The sequence below is a fragment of the Barbus barbus genome, assembly GCF_936440315.1.
Source record: "Barbus barbus genome assembly, chromosome: 21".
NCBI classification, from domain to species: Eukaryota; Metazoa; Chordata; class Actinopteri; order Cypriniformes; family Cyprinidae; genus Barbus; species Barbus barbus.
Window position 1 is genome coordinate 5,019,983 of NC_136749.1, and position 13,381 is coordinate 5,033,363.

The 13,381-nt window shown below is 34.9% G+C and overlaps 1 protein-coding gene across 2 annotated transcripts in view; it reads left to right on the forward strand.

Annotated features, from left to right (window-relative positions):
* Positions 1–1,684: 1,684 nt before the first annotated feature.
* The window catches only part of ascc3 (activating signal cointegrator 1 complex subunit 3), a 174,354-nt gene continuing 162,657 nt past the window's right edge, over positions 1,685–13,381 (forward strand). The window contains exons 1-3 of one of the 2 annotated variants that reach the window (XM_079445871.1): positions 1,685–1,793; positions 2,490–2,607; positions 8,020–8,170. In XM_079445871.1, coding sequence (XP_079301997.1) covers positions 2,518–2,607; positions 8,020–8,170 — 241 coding nt within the window. In that variant the 5' untranslated portion in view covers positions 1,685–1,793; positions 2,490–2,517. The remainder of the gene's footprint in view (positions 1,794–2,489; positions 2,608–8,019; positions 8,171–13,381) is intronic. The other variant, XM_079445872.1, reaches the window with a different exon arrangement.

Genomic DNA, 13,381 nt, shown 5'->3' on the forward strand with positions numbered 1-13,381 from the left:
TACTGTATGTTTGTTTGTTATTCAACAAGGATGCATTCAATTGATCCAAAAGTAAGAGTAAAGACATTTATAATGTTACAAACGACACACACACACATACTATATATATATATATATATATATATATAATGCTATTCTTTTCAACTTTATGTTCATCAAATATTCCTAAAAAATATACCATGGTTTCCACAAAGAAAATATTAATCACACAATATTTTAAACACACAATTTGAAATTCTTGCCCCAAATGATTTCTAAATTAATTTCTGGATTTCTATAATAACAGTTATTTATATATTTAAAACTCTCTCTCTCTCTCTCTCTCTCTCTCTCTCTATATATATATAACAGTCATGGCCAAAAATATTGGCACCCTTAGTAAATACGATCAAAGAAGGCTGTGAAAATTAATCTGCATTGTTAAGCCTATTTATATTTCTGTGAAACAGGAAGCCATGGCTGGATAATTTCATGTTCATAATCACCCTGGAGTGCTCAGAATTGTGAATATAAATAGAAATATACTTCAGAGATATTTTACTCATAAGAATTTCTAGGGGTGCCAATAATTGTGTCCAACATGTATTTGAGAAAAATATTTATTTCATAATGATATTTCCCCCCATTTTAAATTCTTATTCTCCAATGAAAGGTTAGATTTTTGTGATTTTTTTTAAATAAAAGATCAAAAGGATTAACAATGCAGATTAACTTTCACAGCAGCCTTTGATCATATTTACCAAGGGTGCCAATATTTTTGGCCATGACTATATATATATATAAAAAAATTGTAATGCAGCATTGGTAACCCTATTAAATGGTAGATTTAAAGTAGATTTTTAAACATGATTTCGCCCAGCAAATATAGCCAACACAAGCACGTTTTATGGGGAATTTCCATAGACATAATGATTTCTATGCTGTACAAACTGTAAATTCTATCCACTTACCCTACCCCTAAACACAACTCTCAATAAATAAATAAATAAAAGAAAAGAAACAAACAAAAAACAAATAAATAAATGTATGTCTTAATAATAATTAGCTAAAATCAAACCCTGAAATGTATTAATATTATTTAATATTCATAATTTAAGAAGTTGGTAAGCCTGTTTATTTGACCTCTTTATAATCCTGATCAAATAGGATTATATGATTAGTTGATTTTTATACATGTATGTTAATTGATTGATTGCATTCTGCTCACCAGTTGAGAACCACTGTCCTAAATAATTATGCTAAATGGTCATTTTGGTCAACAAAAATCATACAGGCTACAGTACTGCAGTCTATGCGTTTTCTAAATATATATATAAATCGTATTACTATAATTTGTCAAATACGGATCTTGCTTATATTAATTACATTAACGCGTTTAAATTAGATATGTACAGATGTGTAACTTAGATAACTTTTAGTTTTAGTTACTTTTTCTTATTTGTAAGTCGCTTTGGATAAAAGCGTCTGCTAAATGACTAAAAGTAAAAAGTAAAGTAAGATACGTAACTCCACTTTGAGTGATCTAGAACTTTACGGAGCATCAGTCTATCAATGATTGATTACTGCTGCCTTGCTGTTTCCGCAAACGTCTCTATATCGGATATTGTAGTTCAGTAACTACCGTTGAACCGTTGAAAGCAGCGCGTAGTAACCCTGCAAAACTACAATTCCCATAATGCCCTTCACCATTAGCTTGCCGCATGTACGCCGGTTGACGCGGTTCTGACGGGTCCAGCTGAGAGAGTCCACTTTACCTCAATCCCTTCACCGCTGTCAACTTTAACTTGTTAGTGGTCAGTCAACATTCATATTTGTATAGCATAACAATGTTTTTGTGTGCCGAGGTGTTTAAATACACCGATGCGAGCATGAGTGACAGAGTTAGCTATGTGCTGGTTTTCTCTGTTTTGACCAAAATCACACTTCATGTTTGTTAATGGACTCTGAAACGTGTGTGTGGTTGTTAAATGTTTGTTTTTTTACATAATGAAGTCGTAATCACTGTGTTGTCACGATTAGATAAACAAACACACATCGAGACATTTCACGAGGATGTTGCTATTAAAATATCATGTAACTATACATCAGTATCAATCTGTAGCGTCTGACAGGCTTATTCATCCTCAAAATATGAATTATAGTGAATTAATACAAGTGCAGTTTATAGAAAAACCACTTTTGAAGCAGGGCTTTTCACAAATAAAGTGATAAAACAGTATATAAAATAAAATGAAGATAGAACAGATTGTGTTAATTAAATGTTAGAGGAAGAGATCATCAGATTGGGGGGATCTGAGGAGTATTGGCAAAATCCAGACTTATGTTTGATTTTGGCCATCAATTTAATTAATTTTAAAGCACCTTTTAGGTATTTTGTCTCAGTCATCTGTTGTGATTTTGTGTCAGGTGTTATGCACCCTAAATAAAATGATACTGTCTGCTTGAGGAACTGTCTATATTCACATTTATCATATTTCCCACCTGAACAGGTCTTGACCGGCCTTCGGCGTGCTGACCATGTCTCCTCCTCGGCTCACTGGAGCCCTGCGCTCCTTTTCTACCATCAGCAAACAGGATGATTTAACACAAGACATTTATGATCTGAAGGTAAGACAACATGAATCCAACCAGAGCTTTGTTTAATGATACTTATTTTGTCATATTTTAGTTTTATTAGTTGAGCTAATTTTTGCATTTTAGCTTTAATGGTTTGTTAGAAAAGGAGTAGATATCAAATGATGTGATCACATGCATGTGTAAAATGACTGTTTTCACAACAGCTTTGAATGTGGCTCATTCAGTTAGAATTGAGTGCCAAAACTATGTTTTGTAAATGATAACAGAATTGTCATTTTTCAGTGAACTATTCTTTAATGCTTATATCTTGTGCATGCACAGACACACACACACACACACACACAAATGTATTCATAATTTGTAAATTAGTGTGAATAATAATACTTTTTTTGTTGAATGTTTTGGATGAATGTACCCATAGCATATATGTATAGAATATATGCATTCTTTATTTTAGTGCAAATCAGTGCTAAAAATAGTTTTGAATTGTGTTACTTGCATTGTCTGTCAAACCAGTTGTAGGTGTGGCAGTATAATTTTGCATGCTCTTATTTAAAATCTTTTAAGTGCTGGGGGTCATAATAACTCATGAGCCTCATTATAGGTGTTTGCTTAGATAGGCTGCACAATTATTATTGCTCATATATAGCGATGATTTGAGTTTGAGATTTGAAGAAAGCCGTAAGCCGAAGTATGTTGCTGAGTTTGTGCGGTGCAACTGTTGAAATTAGTAGTTCAGTGGTTGGTAGGGGTGTGCGATATATATCGTCTGCGATAATATCGTAATTGTTGTTTGAACGATGTGCAATTTGACATTATGGAGTATTTTGCAAAAACCAAACAGAACACCTACGGAGTGCACGCTTGCATTAAGTGATGGAGTCTAGACTAGGGTGCGTGAGCATTTATGGTGTGTTCTTTCAGATATGGGGGCAGAAAATGTGTATATATACAATTTCATATGGTTAAAATCACACGAAGAGTGCCGTTTTTCTTCAGAAATGAGCATGATTACAAATGTGATACTGATTTTATACAACAGTTCAATAAACAATGTTAAGAAACTTAGGTTTTAGATACCATATTGCCTGTTTTTGCTCCATTTCGCCGACAAAAAATAATTCCAAACAGCCACAGCACTGATTTGTGTCTCTGAGCAACATGACGATGTTGTTTCGTTTAAATGATTCGGTTCAATCGCAATGACTCACTTGTTAACAGTGACTTGCTGCCACCTACTGGCGGTTTTAATTTCACATTCAAAGTATCTTTTCATTTTAAAATAATTTGAAATATCAGTATTCTATGTTTTATGTTTAAAATATCAAAACATTATGCATTTGTAACTGCAGGTTAATGCACTCAATGTCCCTCTGAGCTGCATTAAACAGTGTGTAGCTAAATACATCTAAAGCCCGGCTCACACTGTGCGATTTTGGCCACGATTTGTTCGTCTGAGACAAATTTTGAAAATCCTAACATCCTAAAAGATTCCTATAATCCTAGGCTAAAATCGGTTGTCTAGATCGCTGGTTTGACATGTTCACCGACAGCCGATTAATGGCCGTTGCGATCAATTTTTTCCTCCGATTAAATTCTGGCAGTGTCAGAAGATTTCAGACACTTTCCTCAAGTTTCCTGCAGTGTGACATCTCCTACGACGACCGTCAAACCAAGAACCAATAGGAGCACTGAACTTGATGACGCAATTAGCGCGACAACTTCAAACCATTCATTATTTGTAAAAAACAATATATGTACAAAGTAAAGTTTACTTAAAGTTTATTTATTAAGGGGCAGGATATTTAAACTCGAATAACAAAATTACCTCAAGTTCGCTCTGTAGAACTGGAAGTCCATAAAGTCCTCTTTTGCCCAGCCATGACTTGCTCCACACACGTCGTCTTTTTCGTTTTTTTTTTTTTTTTTAACATCAAGGCATGTAATTAATAAAACTAACGCTGCACGTTGCTGTTGTTTGCTAGCTACCAGAGAGAACGCGGGTCACGTATTGATGACGTAAAACTCCGGACAAGTCTTCTTGAGTACGTCCGTTTTTATCGCGTCTTGACTGTCGTACAGTCTGACATTAAGACAACTGAGATCCTACAGTCTGACATGGGGATCATGTTCGTACAGTGTGACAAGCAGCAATCGCAAAAGATTATTAAAAATCGCACAGTGTGAGCCCGGCTTAAATGCCACTTCAGATGCAACTAATCCAAAGATTAATTTTGTTGATACTAGTTTCATTTGTTTGGTAACAGCCTAAATATCTTATTATGCTAACTGACTGATTAAATGTAACAATTTGATTCAAAAGATGCACACTTTTTTAGAAAAAATATGCTTTATTAAAAGTAAAATTGCCCATAAAAGGTAAAAATCTATTTAAAATTATATGAAAAGATTACTTTCTATCACTGATGTGAACTGACCACACAGAATATGAAGGATATCAAAAACTGCAGCTGTCCACAGATATCAGCGCAATTACACACTCGGCAAAATATCGCTTAATTATCGTTAACGAAAAAATCCCAAAAAATATCGAGAGATCATTTTTTTTTCCAAAATCACACACCCCTAGCGGTTGGTAAGAATTTAGAGTTTAAGGTTGTTTTTGAAAGGTTTTTTATGCCTTTATTGGATCAAATACAAAACAAAAAACTGTAATAATATGAAATATTTTTACAATTTAAAATAGGTCTATTTGAATACATTTTAAAATGTAACTTATTCATTTGAGTTTTCAGCAGAAAAAAAGCATATTAGAATGATTTCTGAAGGATCAAGTGACGCTGAAAACTGGAGTAAGTTACACTTGATCCTTCAGAAATCATTCTAATATGCTTTTTTTTTTTTTTGCTGCTCAAGTAACATTTATCAAAATTATAACATTATTAGCAAAACAGTTGAAAACACATGTGCTGCTTAAAATTTTTTGTGGAAACCCCGATACATTTTTTTTTTTTTAATTGAAAGTTCAACAGAACAGTAATGCATTCTTGCTGAATAAAAGCTTAATATAAAATAAAAACTGACCCCACACTTTTGTTCCCAGACAGTAATGCTTAAAATCTTGTGCCCTGTTTAGGAGAGGTGTCTTTTTTTTTTTTTAGTGAGGACTTTTTATAGAATTACATTGAGGGTCCTGAAGCATAATGTTAAAATGGTTTGAGATTTATTGGCTTTCTGACCAAAAAAAACAAAAAAATTCAGTTAATATAGCTACTCTGTTAAAATAACAGATAATTCCTCATTGAATAATGAAGTAAGTTACAAATTCCACTGACATCCATTCATAACATAACAGAAACAGCAATTTGTCTCCGCTAACCAACTGTTCTTAATACCGGGTGTATACGGGAACCTTTTTAGGCCCTTAAACTTGCAGAAAATCCTAAAAAAAAGCATAATACTACCCTGGCACTTACCAAAAACACCATAGCATCAAGATGTTGACTTTGCACTGGCAAGACTCAGAAAATGTAATAAATGTAGCTATTTAGGTGCTATCTGCACAAGCAACGTCTAACCAGTTTTTTTAATCAATCACCTTTAGTTATGTTCAAGGCTTCGCACATAATCAGCAAAAGTTAGGAAGTTTAACCAATGGATTAGCTGTGATATATGGATTAAAGTGGATTTAAGGCCACAGATATGTCTGCAAAGTGCTGTTTTATGCTGATAATATCAGCCTACAGATTTATATCGCCTTAATTAATAGCCAAAACAGCTTTTGTCTCTTTGTAATCTGATGTCCTCTGTCTGTACTTCATTTAATCGTGTTCCTTCGACCTTGAGAGTGTGATTCATAGTGTATTAAATAAGCTTTGACTGCTCTGTTTCTCTTTAATCTCTCTCTTGACTTTGCTTTTATTGGGATTTTGTGGAAGCAGAAGGCCACACCTCTGTTCAGCGTAAATTCTTCTCCTCATCTCTAAATTCAGATTTCTTTATCGCCACTGCTGCTGCTATTGGACGGAGAGCACAGGGTGCAGGTTTTTCCAAGCGCTCACTCATAATGCTGAGTTTGAGAGGGCACTGAAGTGCTGATACAATGCTGTGGTGTTAATTTACTTACTGACCGGTGACATGACCTATTGAGCAGACGTCACAAACTGAGGCGCTTATTCAAATAACCCTTTACTGTATCCTTCAGCTGAGTGCAGTGGAACTCGTTTCATTATTTCAGACCCCAAAATAATATGATTTCAAATTCGCTAGTCTCACAGGGAATGGGTGATTAAAATAATTGTTTCATCATTTTCATTTTTCCTGTGCATCTTGATATTTATATCGAAGCTATTTCACTTGTTTTAAACATATGGGGGCACGCGCACAATCATTTTTATTTAGATTTTTTCCTGCGGAAAGAGCTTATACTCCCGTCAATTTTGGATGTGCTTTCTGTCGTCTCATGCAGTCTCCGTGAATGGAGCGCGTCACAACAATGAAACAGCTCACAGACATAAGAAATATATCTGCAGGAAGCTTGAAAACCAGTTAAAATAGAAAACAAATCTTCTATTATGTAGTCCGTATAGGTGCATTTCTAGTCTGAGAAAGCACTAGTTTATTAATAAATAATTTAAATGTCTTCTTTTTTCCCGATGCATTCATAATCATTACTTTAGCCGGTGTTTTGCGGCAAACTTTATGCGTGCGTATGAGCGGGGAATAATACGCCTAAATGCCTATATTAAAGGATGGTTTAGTAGGTTATTATACTAATCAATTTAATATAAACGTGCGACTAGTTGACTAGAAAAATCTTTAGTCGGGGGCAGGCCTACTTGGCATAATGAACCGATCCATTTTTAAAATAAAATGCTCGCGTTATATTGCATTGCATTATTTATGCATGTGTAATAAGTCAAATGTTTTTATTTTATTTATGGGGAGTGCTATGGTGGTGCTTTGGTTTTTCTTGGGGGTCCTGGAGCACCTGCTAGCCCCTCCCTAGCGCCACCCATGACCTTCAGACAGCAAACAAGCTGAGATGCTCTAAACTGCACGCCGCACAGAGAGGCGGGAGGAACAATGAGGTTTGACTGACAGTTTGAGGAGCCAATGGCATTACGAGTTTTAGTGGCGGTGGCGTCACTTACTGATCCAGGATCAGTAATCCGTAGCAGTTATATTTCCGATTCGAGCTTGAGTTTCAGAAATGCTTTGGAAAATGTAACGTTGACGCTACAAAACAAGAGTCTTGTCAATAGACTGCATCTATTATTACATCAGTCTTGTTAAAACTTGTATACTTCCAAGTTGTGAAATTAACCAATTGATGCAGCCTTTAGGAAACTTTGTCAAAGTAAATAGCTGCCTCAGACATTGCACGTATATTATGAATATTCAATATATTGTCCTGGAAGAGTGTCATGTTTTTATAAACGGTTTTCTTTTAAGTTTTTTTTTAATTGTATCTTTTTGCAGAGCAAACGCCTGAAACGACAGAAAATATTTAGCCGAGACGGTCTGACATGGCAGAAGATAGTTCAGTTCTTCACCCGACATCTGGAGAAGAAAGATCAGCCAGCAGCCACTCTTGAGTTGAAGAATATCCTCCAAGCAGCCAAACAGATCGGTAGGTAATTCTTTGGTGCGATACAAAATCAGCCCAATCAGGAATTTGAAGAGGCTTCACTGATTGTAATAGAAGTTAATTAGTTCTAAAGTAACAAACCAAATGCTTCTGGTGTAGATATAGTGTAACTTGGGCTGGGCGACATGGAAAAAAATGTAAATCTTTAATTGACTTCATTCAGTCATATTTACAGTATAATGTAAAGCTGTTGTGTTTCACTGTTGCCAGACTTATCATTAATTTTTATTAACGTGTGCATATTTTTTTTGTTGCACTACTTAGTTATATTAGAATAATTATTTCACAAATGAGAAAATTTTTCGAATAATTCAAGTTATTTCTGCTTTAAAATATATCCTAGACATCAGACAAACAGATAAAGAAGATCTAATGAAGTAACATTTAAAATTTCATGTGATATTGAACACTTCGATCCAGCAATCACAGGTTTTGTTGGTTGTCAGCCTCTCTTTTGGCAGAGGTTGACTTGAAGCCATTTTGATCTATTTCCCCTTATAAAAAGCTTCATTTCATTGACTTTTTTTATAACAGGCTTGGATAAACCCCTTGCTTCAGGTCAGATAATAATATCCAGATTCTTCTAAAACACATTTTATTGAGAGTCTTTGTGTTCACAGGCTGAACATTGATTTATGCATACTGAAGACTTTATCAAAGGTTTTGTTACCCTTTCTGGGCCTATGGGCATCCACATTCTCTTGTGCTGTGAAAAACAAACTGTGAGATTAAATTGCTTTTGTTTTATAGTGGAGTTCATCTTATGAAATAATGTAGTATTGAGTATTAATAGTAAAAAAACCCCAATAGATATATCATTTATGAATAGAAATCAAAGTGTCTTTAGATTATCCCTCTATATAAAGCCCCCATGCATCTTTTCCTATCAAATTCAAATTCAGTAATCTTTTACCATATGTCTTGTGGTAAAGGTTAACAGCCAGCTGTCAAAATAGATATTTTTTGCAGCAGCTTTGCTGTGGTTCATTTTCTGCCTAATACCATGAAGAACTAATCAAATCCAGCACTGGTAGTAGAGTTACCGAACCACCTTAAGGTCAGGATCATTTTCCACATGTTATCAACTCACTTAGCATCTAATGATTCATGATTATATAGCCACTCCTTACCTCAGTGGCGTTCTGTTGTCCTGATGAATCTAATTCAATTTAATACAAGTCCCTTATAGCTCTGCTGTGGTTAAATAATCATGAATCTTGAGTCTCTGTCGCTATGTTAAATCTTGCTGTTCTGCTCCTGTCGTGAATATCTGGGATGCGGAAGGAACTCTGGGCTGGAACTGGAGACTTGGCCTTTCCTGAACAAAGCCGATGTGTTGTCTGTCTTGTTCACTCTTGAGTGATGCAAACTCCAAGGGACTTGTAGGACCGTTCCACATTCATGTTCTCTTTCTTTTTGAGCTCTCTGCTTTGTGAAGTGGACAGCGGACAGAATGGCATTCTAAATCCCCTTCCCACGTCACTGTGGAAAAGGTTCACTTCAGTGTGATTGGATTTCTGTAGGAACAAATGTCTTTTGTCATCAGATAAGACAACAACAGGCCCTGTGGAGAGGAGGGCTTCTTATTGGCCACATGTTCCCTCTAATCAATGGAAACTTGTTTTTCTTCCGGCATCTCACTCCTAAGATTCAAGTCTGACTTGCCATAGAAATTCTTGAAAAACTACAGAACTTCGGCCTCTCCTCTCACCTTCCGTGGTTGAAAATGTAATTACATGTTACTTGCGGAGTAGTTCTGTTACATCTGTTTGTGAGTTATTGATGGTCACCATATAAATGTCATGCTACACCAAGTCCTACTGGTAATGTGAAGAATTTCCACCAAAGCATATATCAGGAAAACATTTCATATGTTTTATATAACGATGTGGTTCAGGTTTTTTTTGACGCAGGTTCTGTCGTTTTCACTTTCTTATTTGCAGACTCTATGCAAAGAGTCAAAAGTTCACAACACAATCTTGTAGGGCAGTGCTTCTCAAAGTCCGGACTCCAGACCGCATCCGGATCCGGACCCAGAGGGAATTCAATCCGGACTCTCCTTCATTTTGTATTTCAAGAGCACTAACTGTATTTCCTACTCTGATAAACTCATATTAAACTTGTTTAGTTTTATTTAATGTCTTCTTGGAGATGGTCCGAAATGAAAGTGAAGGCGAGATGGAAAGTTTTCCTGCGTGACATCCAGTGAGCGTTTGATGTAATCGGGCGACACTTCACTTCATAATCTAATTTTTGTTAGGTCTATTAATTAGATTATGGCAATTTGATTTATAGCAGTGTCCAAGTGTTTCCCATTCATTGAGTTATTTGTGGCGGCTCGTCAAAATATCAAAACTGACCGCCACAAATAGATTTCCCAAAAAACGTATACTTCCTTGAATAAACTGAGCACTGCACGTTTCAAAATTAAAATGCAGCTATAAATGCAATTTGTGGCGTAAATTACATAGCTAAAAATCATTCAGTATCCTTGCCTTTTTTAACGTGCAGCAGTGGTTGTGCAGTATTGTTATAGACCGTTCCACCACTGAATCCAGCAGTGTCTGCCGTAATATCCATAAGTGCAGATTATTGATCATTGTTCTCACTAAGTGTTTATTTTAAAGAGGAATAATTGGGCGCTTGAAAAAAAAACAGTGATTTAGTGAAATATTATTGCAATTTCTAATATTGGTTTCCTATTTTAATACCTACTCTATAAAATAGCATTTATTCCTGAGATCAAAGCTGATTTTTCAGCATCATTACTCCAGTCTTCAGTGTCCCATGATCCTTCAGAAATCATTCTAATATACTGATTTATTATCAGTGTTGAAACTGTTGTGCTGCTTCATATTTTTTTGGAACCTGTGTTACTTTTTTCTTTGATTAATAAAAAGTTTAAAATAACAGCATTTATTCAAAATAGAAATATTTTCTAACAATGGAAGTCTTTACTATCAATTTTATCCATTTAACACATCCTTGCTGAATAAAGTTTAACTTTCTTTAAACTTTTTTAAAGTATCTTTAAAAAAGAAAGAAATTTGTTTTGAAAAAAATATTTTGACTGAACATTGTTCTTTTTATCTTTTTTTTTAAATATCACAGGTCCCAAAAAAATACAGTATATAAAAATTAAAATAAAATACAAAAGCAGTACAACTGTTTCCAACATTGATTAAAAATCTGCATCTTAGAATGATTTCTGAAGGATCATGTGAATCTGAAAATACTGATTTGCTTCACAGGAATTAATTACATTTTAAAGTATATTACAATAGAAAACATTCATTTTAAATTGCAATAATATTTCACAATATTATTTTGTGAAATGTATTTGTGTGTATATGTATATTACAATGTATTTTTTTTTTTTTTTTTATCAAATAGATACAGCCTTGATGGAAAGCCTAAGAAACTTCTTTAAAAAACTTTATAGATCCAAACTTTTGAACTGCAGTGTATTGTACAGTAAACATGTTTTCTCAGGTAAACTAAAATGTACATCATTTAGTTACATCAAGGGTCAAATCAAATATAAATAGCACATTAAAGTTAAAAGTTACACACTTTTTGTGTGCATGCTGTGCAGGTCTGGTATAAAGAATACTTTTGCTCAGGTGCTCGAAGTGTCCGCCCAATAGACAAAAGTTTTGCTCAGCAAGAAAACAAATTAGAGGGAACATTGCTCCCACGGGTCCTTAAATTTGATACAACTAAACTGAAGAGTTTTTAAGGCCTTATACAGTTTTAAATACGTTAAATGGTATAAGAAATAATTTTTCAAATTGCCTTAAATAGATTTTTAAGAATTCTGCAGATACCTTGTAAATAGTAAAATAAAACTCTTTCCTTGATATTTGTGTATTGAAAATGTTTTTGATTGACATTTATGGTCTTTATTTTATTTGGGCTAGTTAAATTAATTTTAGGGCTACCAAAATCTGAAGAGTACCTGTCCGAAGGGCTACCAGGGATTTAGAAATTTTGCGAACCCTGATCCATGTCTTCTGTAGGGTTGTGGGGAAGCTGGTACCCATCTCAGTGTCTCTTAAACACCCTGGACAGATAGCCAGTCCATCACAGGACACACATGCACACTTGCACCCATAGACCATTTAGTATCTCCAATGCATATCTTTTGATTGTGGGGGGAAACCGGAGCACCCGGATAAAAACCCATGTAAACAAGGGAAGAACATGCAAGCTCTTGCCTCTTGGCTTATTTGGGATTCAAACCGGGGATCTTCTTGCTGTGAGTTTTCATTTTCATACTGTTGCTTCTTTAGCTGCGGCACCATCCACTTCCAAACTTTTCTTTATCCGGAGGTCCTTCAAGTTCTTTACAGTCTGCTTCTTGTTACATAAAGGGCACACTGTAGAGTCTACAAACAATGCAGAGTTTGTAGAGACTGAAATATCCAGACGAAAACTGTCCAGCTCTGAGTCCTCTAATGTTCTCATATGCCATGACTCCGATACAGTACCATGTCTCTGACTCATACAAAGTCTCCTTCGAGCCATTTTGCACAACCTCTTCTTGTCTCATGTCTACACTTCTTCACACTCTAGATGGTAACAAGTAAGTGATAGCTTTAAATAATGGGCATAACATGCATTAAAGGATAGTTCACCCAGAATTGAAAATCCTCATCCACATTGCTAAACAGCATTACTCTCTTTTGTTGAATTCGAATGGTGATTTTAAATATTCGGTCCCACTTTATATTAGGTGGCCTTAACTACTATGTACTTACATTAAAAAAATAAGTACAATGTACTTATTGTGTTCATACTGTATTGCAAAACACTATTGCTGCTATTGAGGTGGGATACGGGTAAGGTTAGGGGCAGGTTTGGTGGTATGGGTAGGTTTAAGGGTGGGTTAAGGTGTAAGGGATGGTTCAACAGTGTAAATACAGAAATTAATTACAGATGTAATTACATATAGGTATTTTTAAAAATATGTAAAAACAATGTATGTACACAATAAGTGCATTGTATCAAATGATTAATTTAAATGTAAGTACACAGTAGTTAAGGCCACTTAATATAAAGTGGGAGCAAATATTCTTAAATATAGTCTGTGCCACACAAAGCTACCATATGGTTTCAGAAGACTGAAGGTATTAGTGGTGCTTGTTAAAGCCAGCGTAATAATCCATATCACAGGAGCAGGTGCTGTTTTAC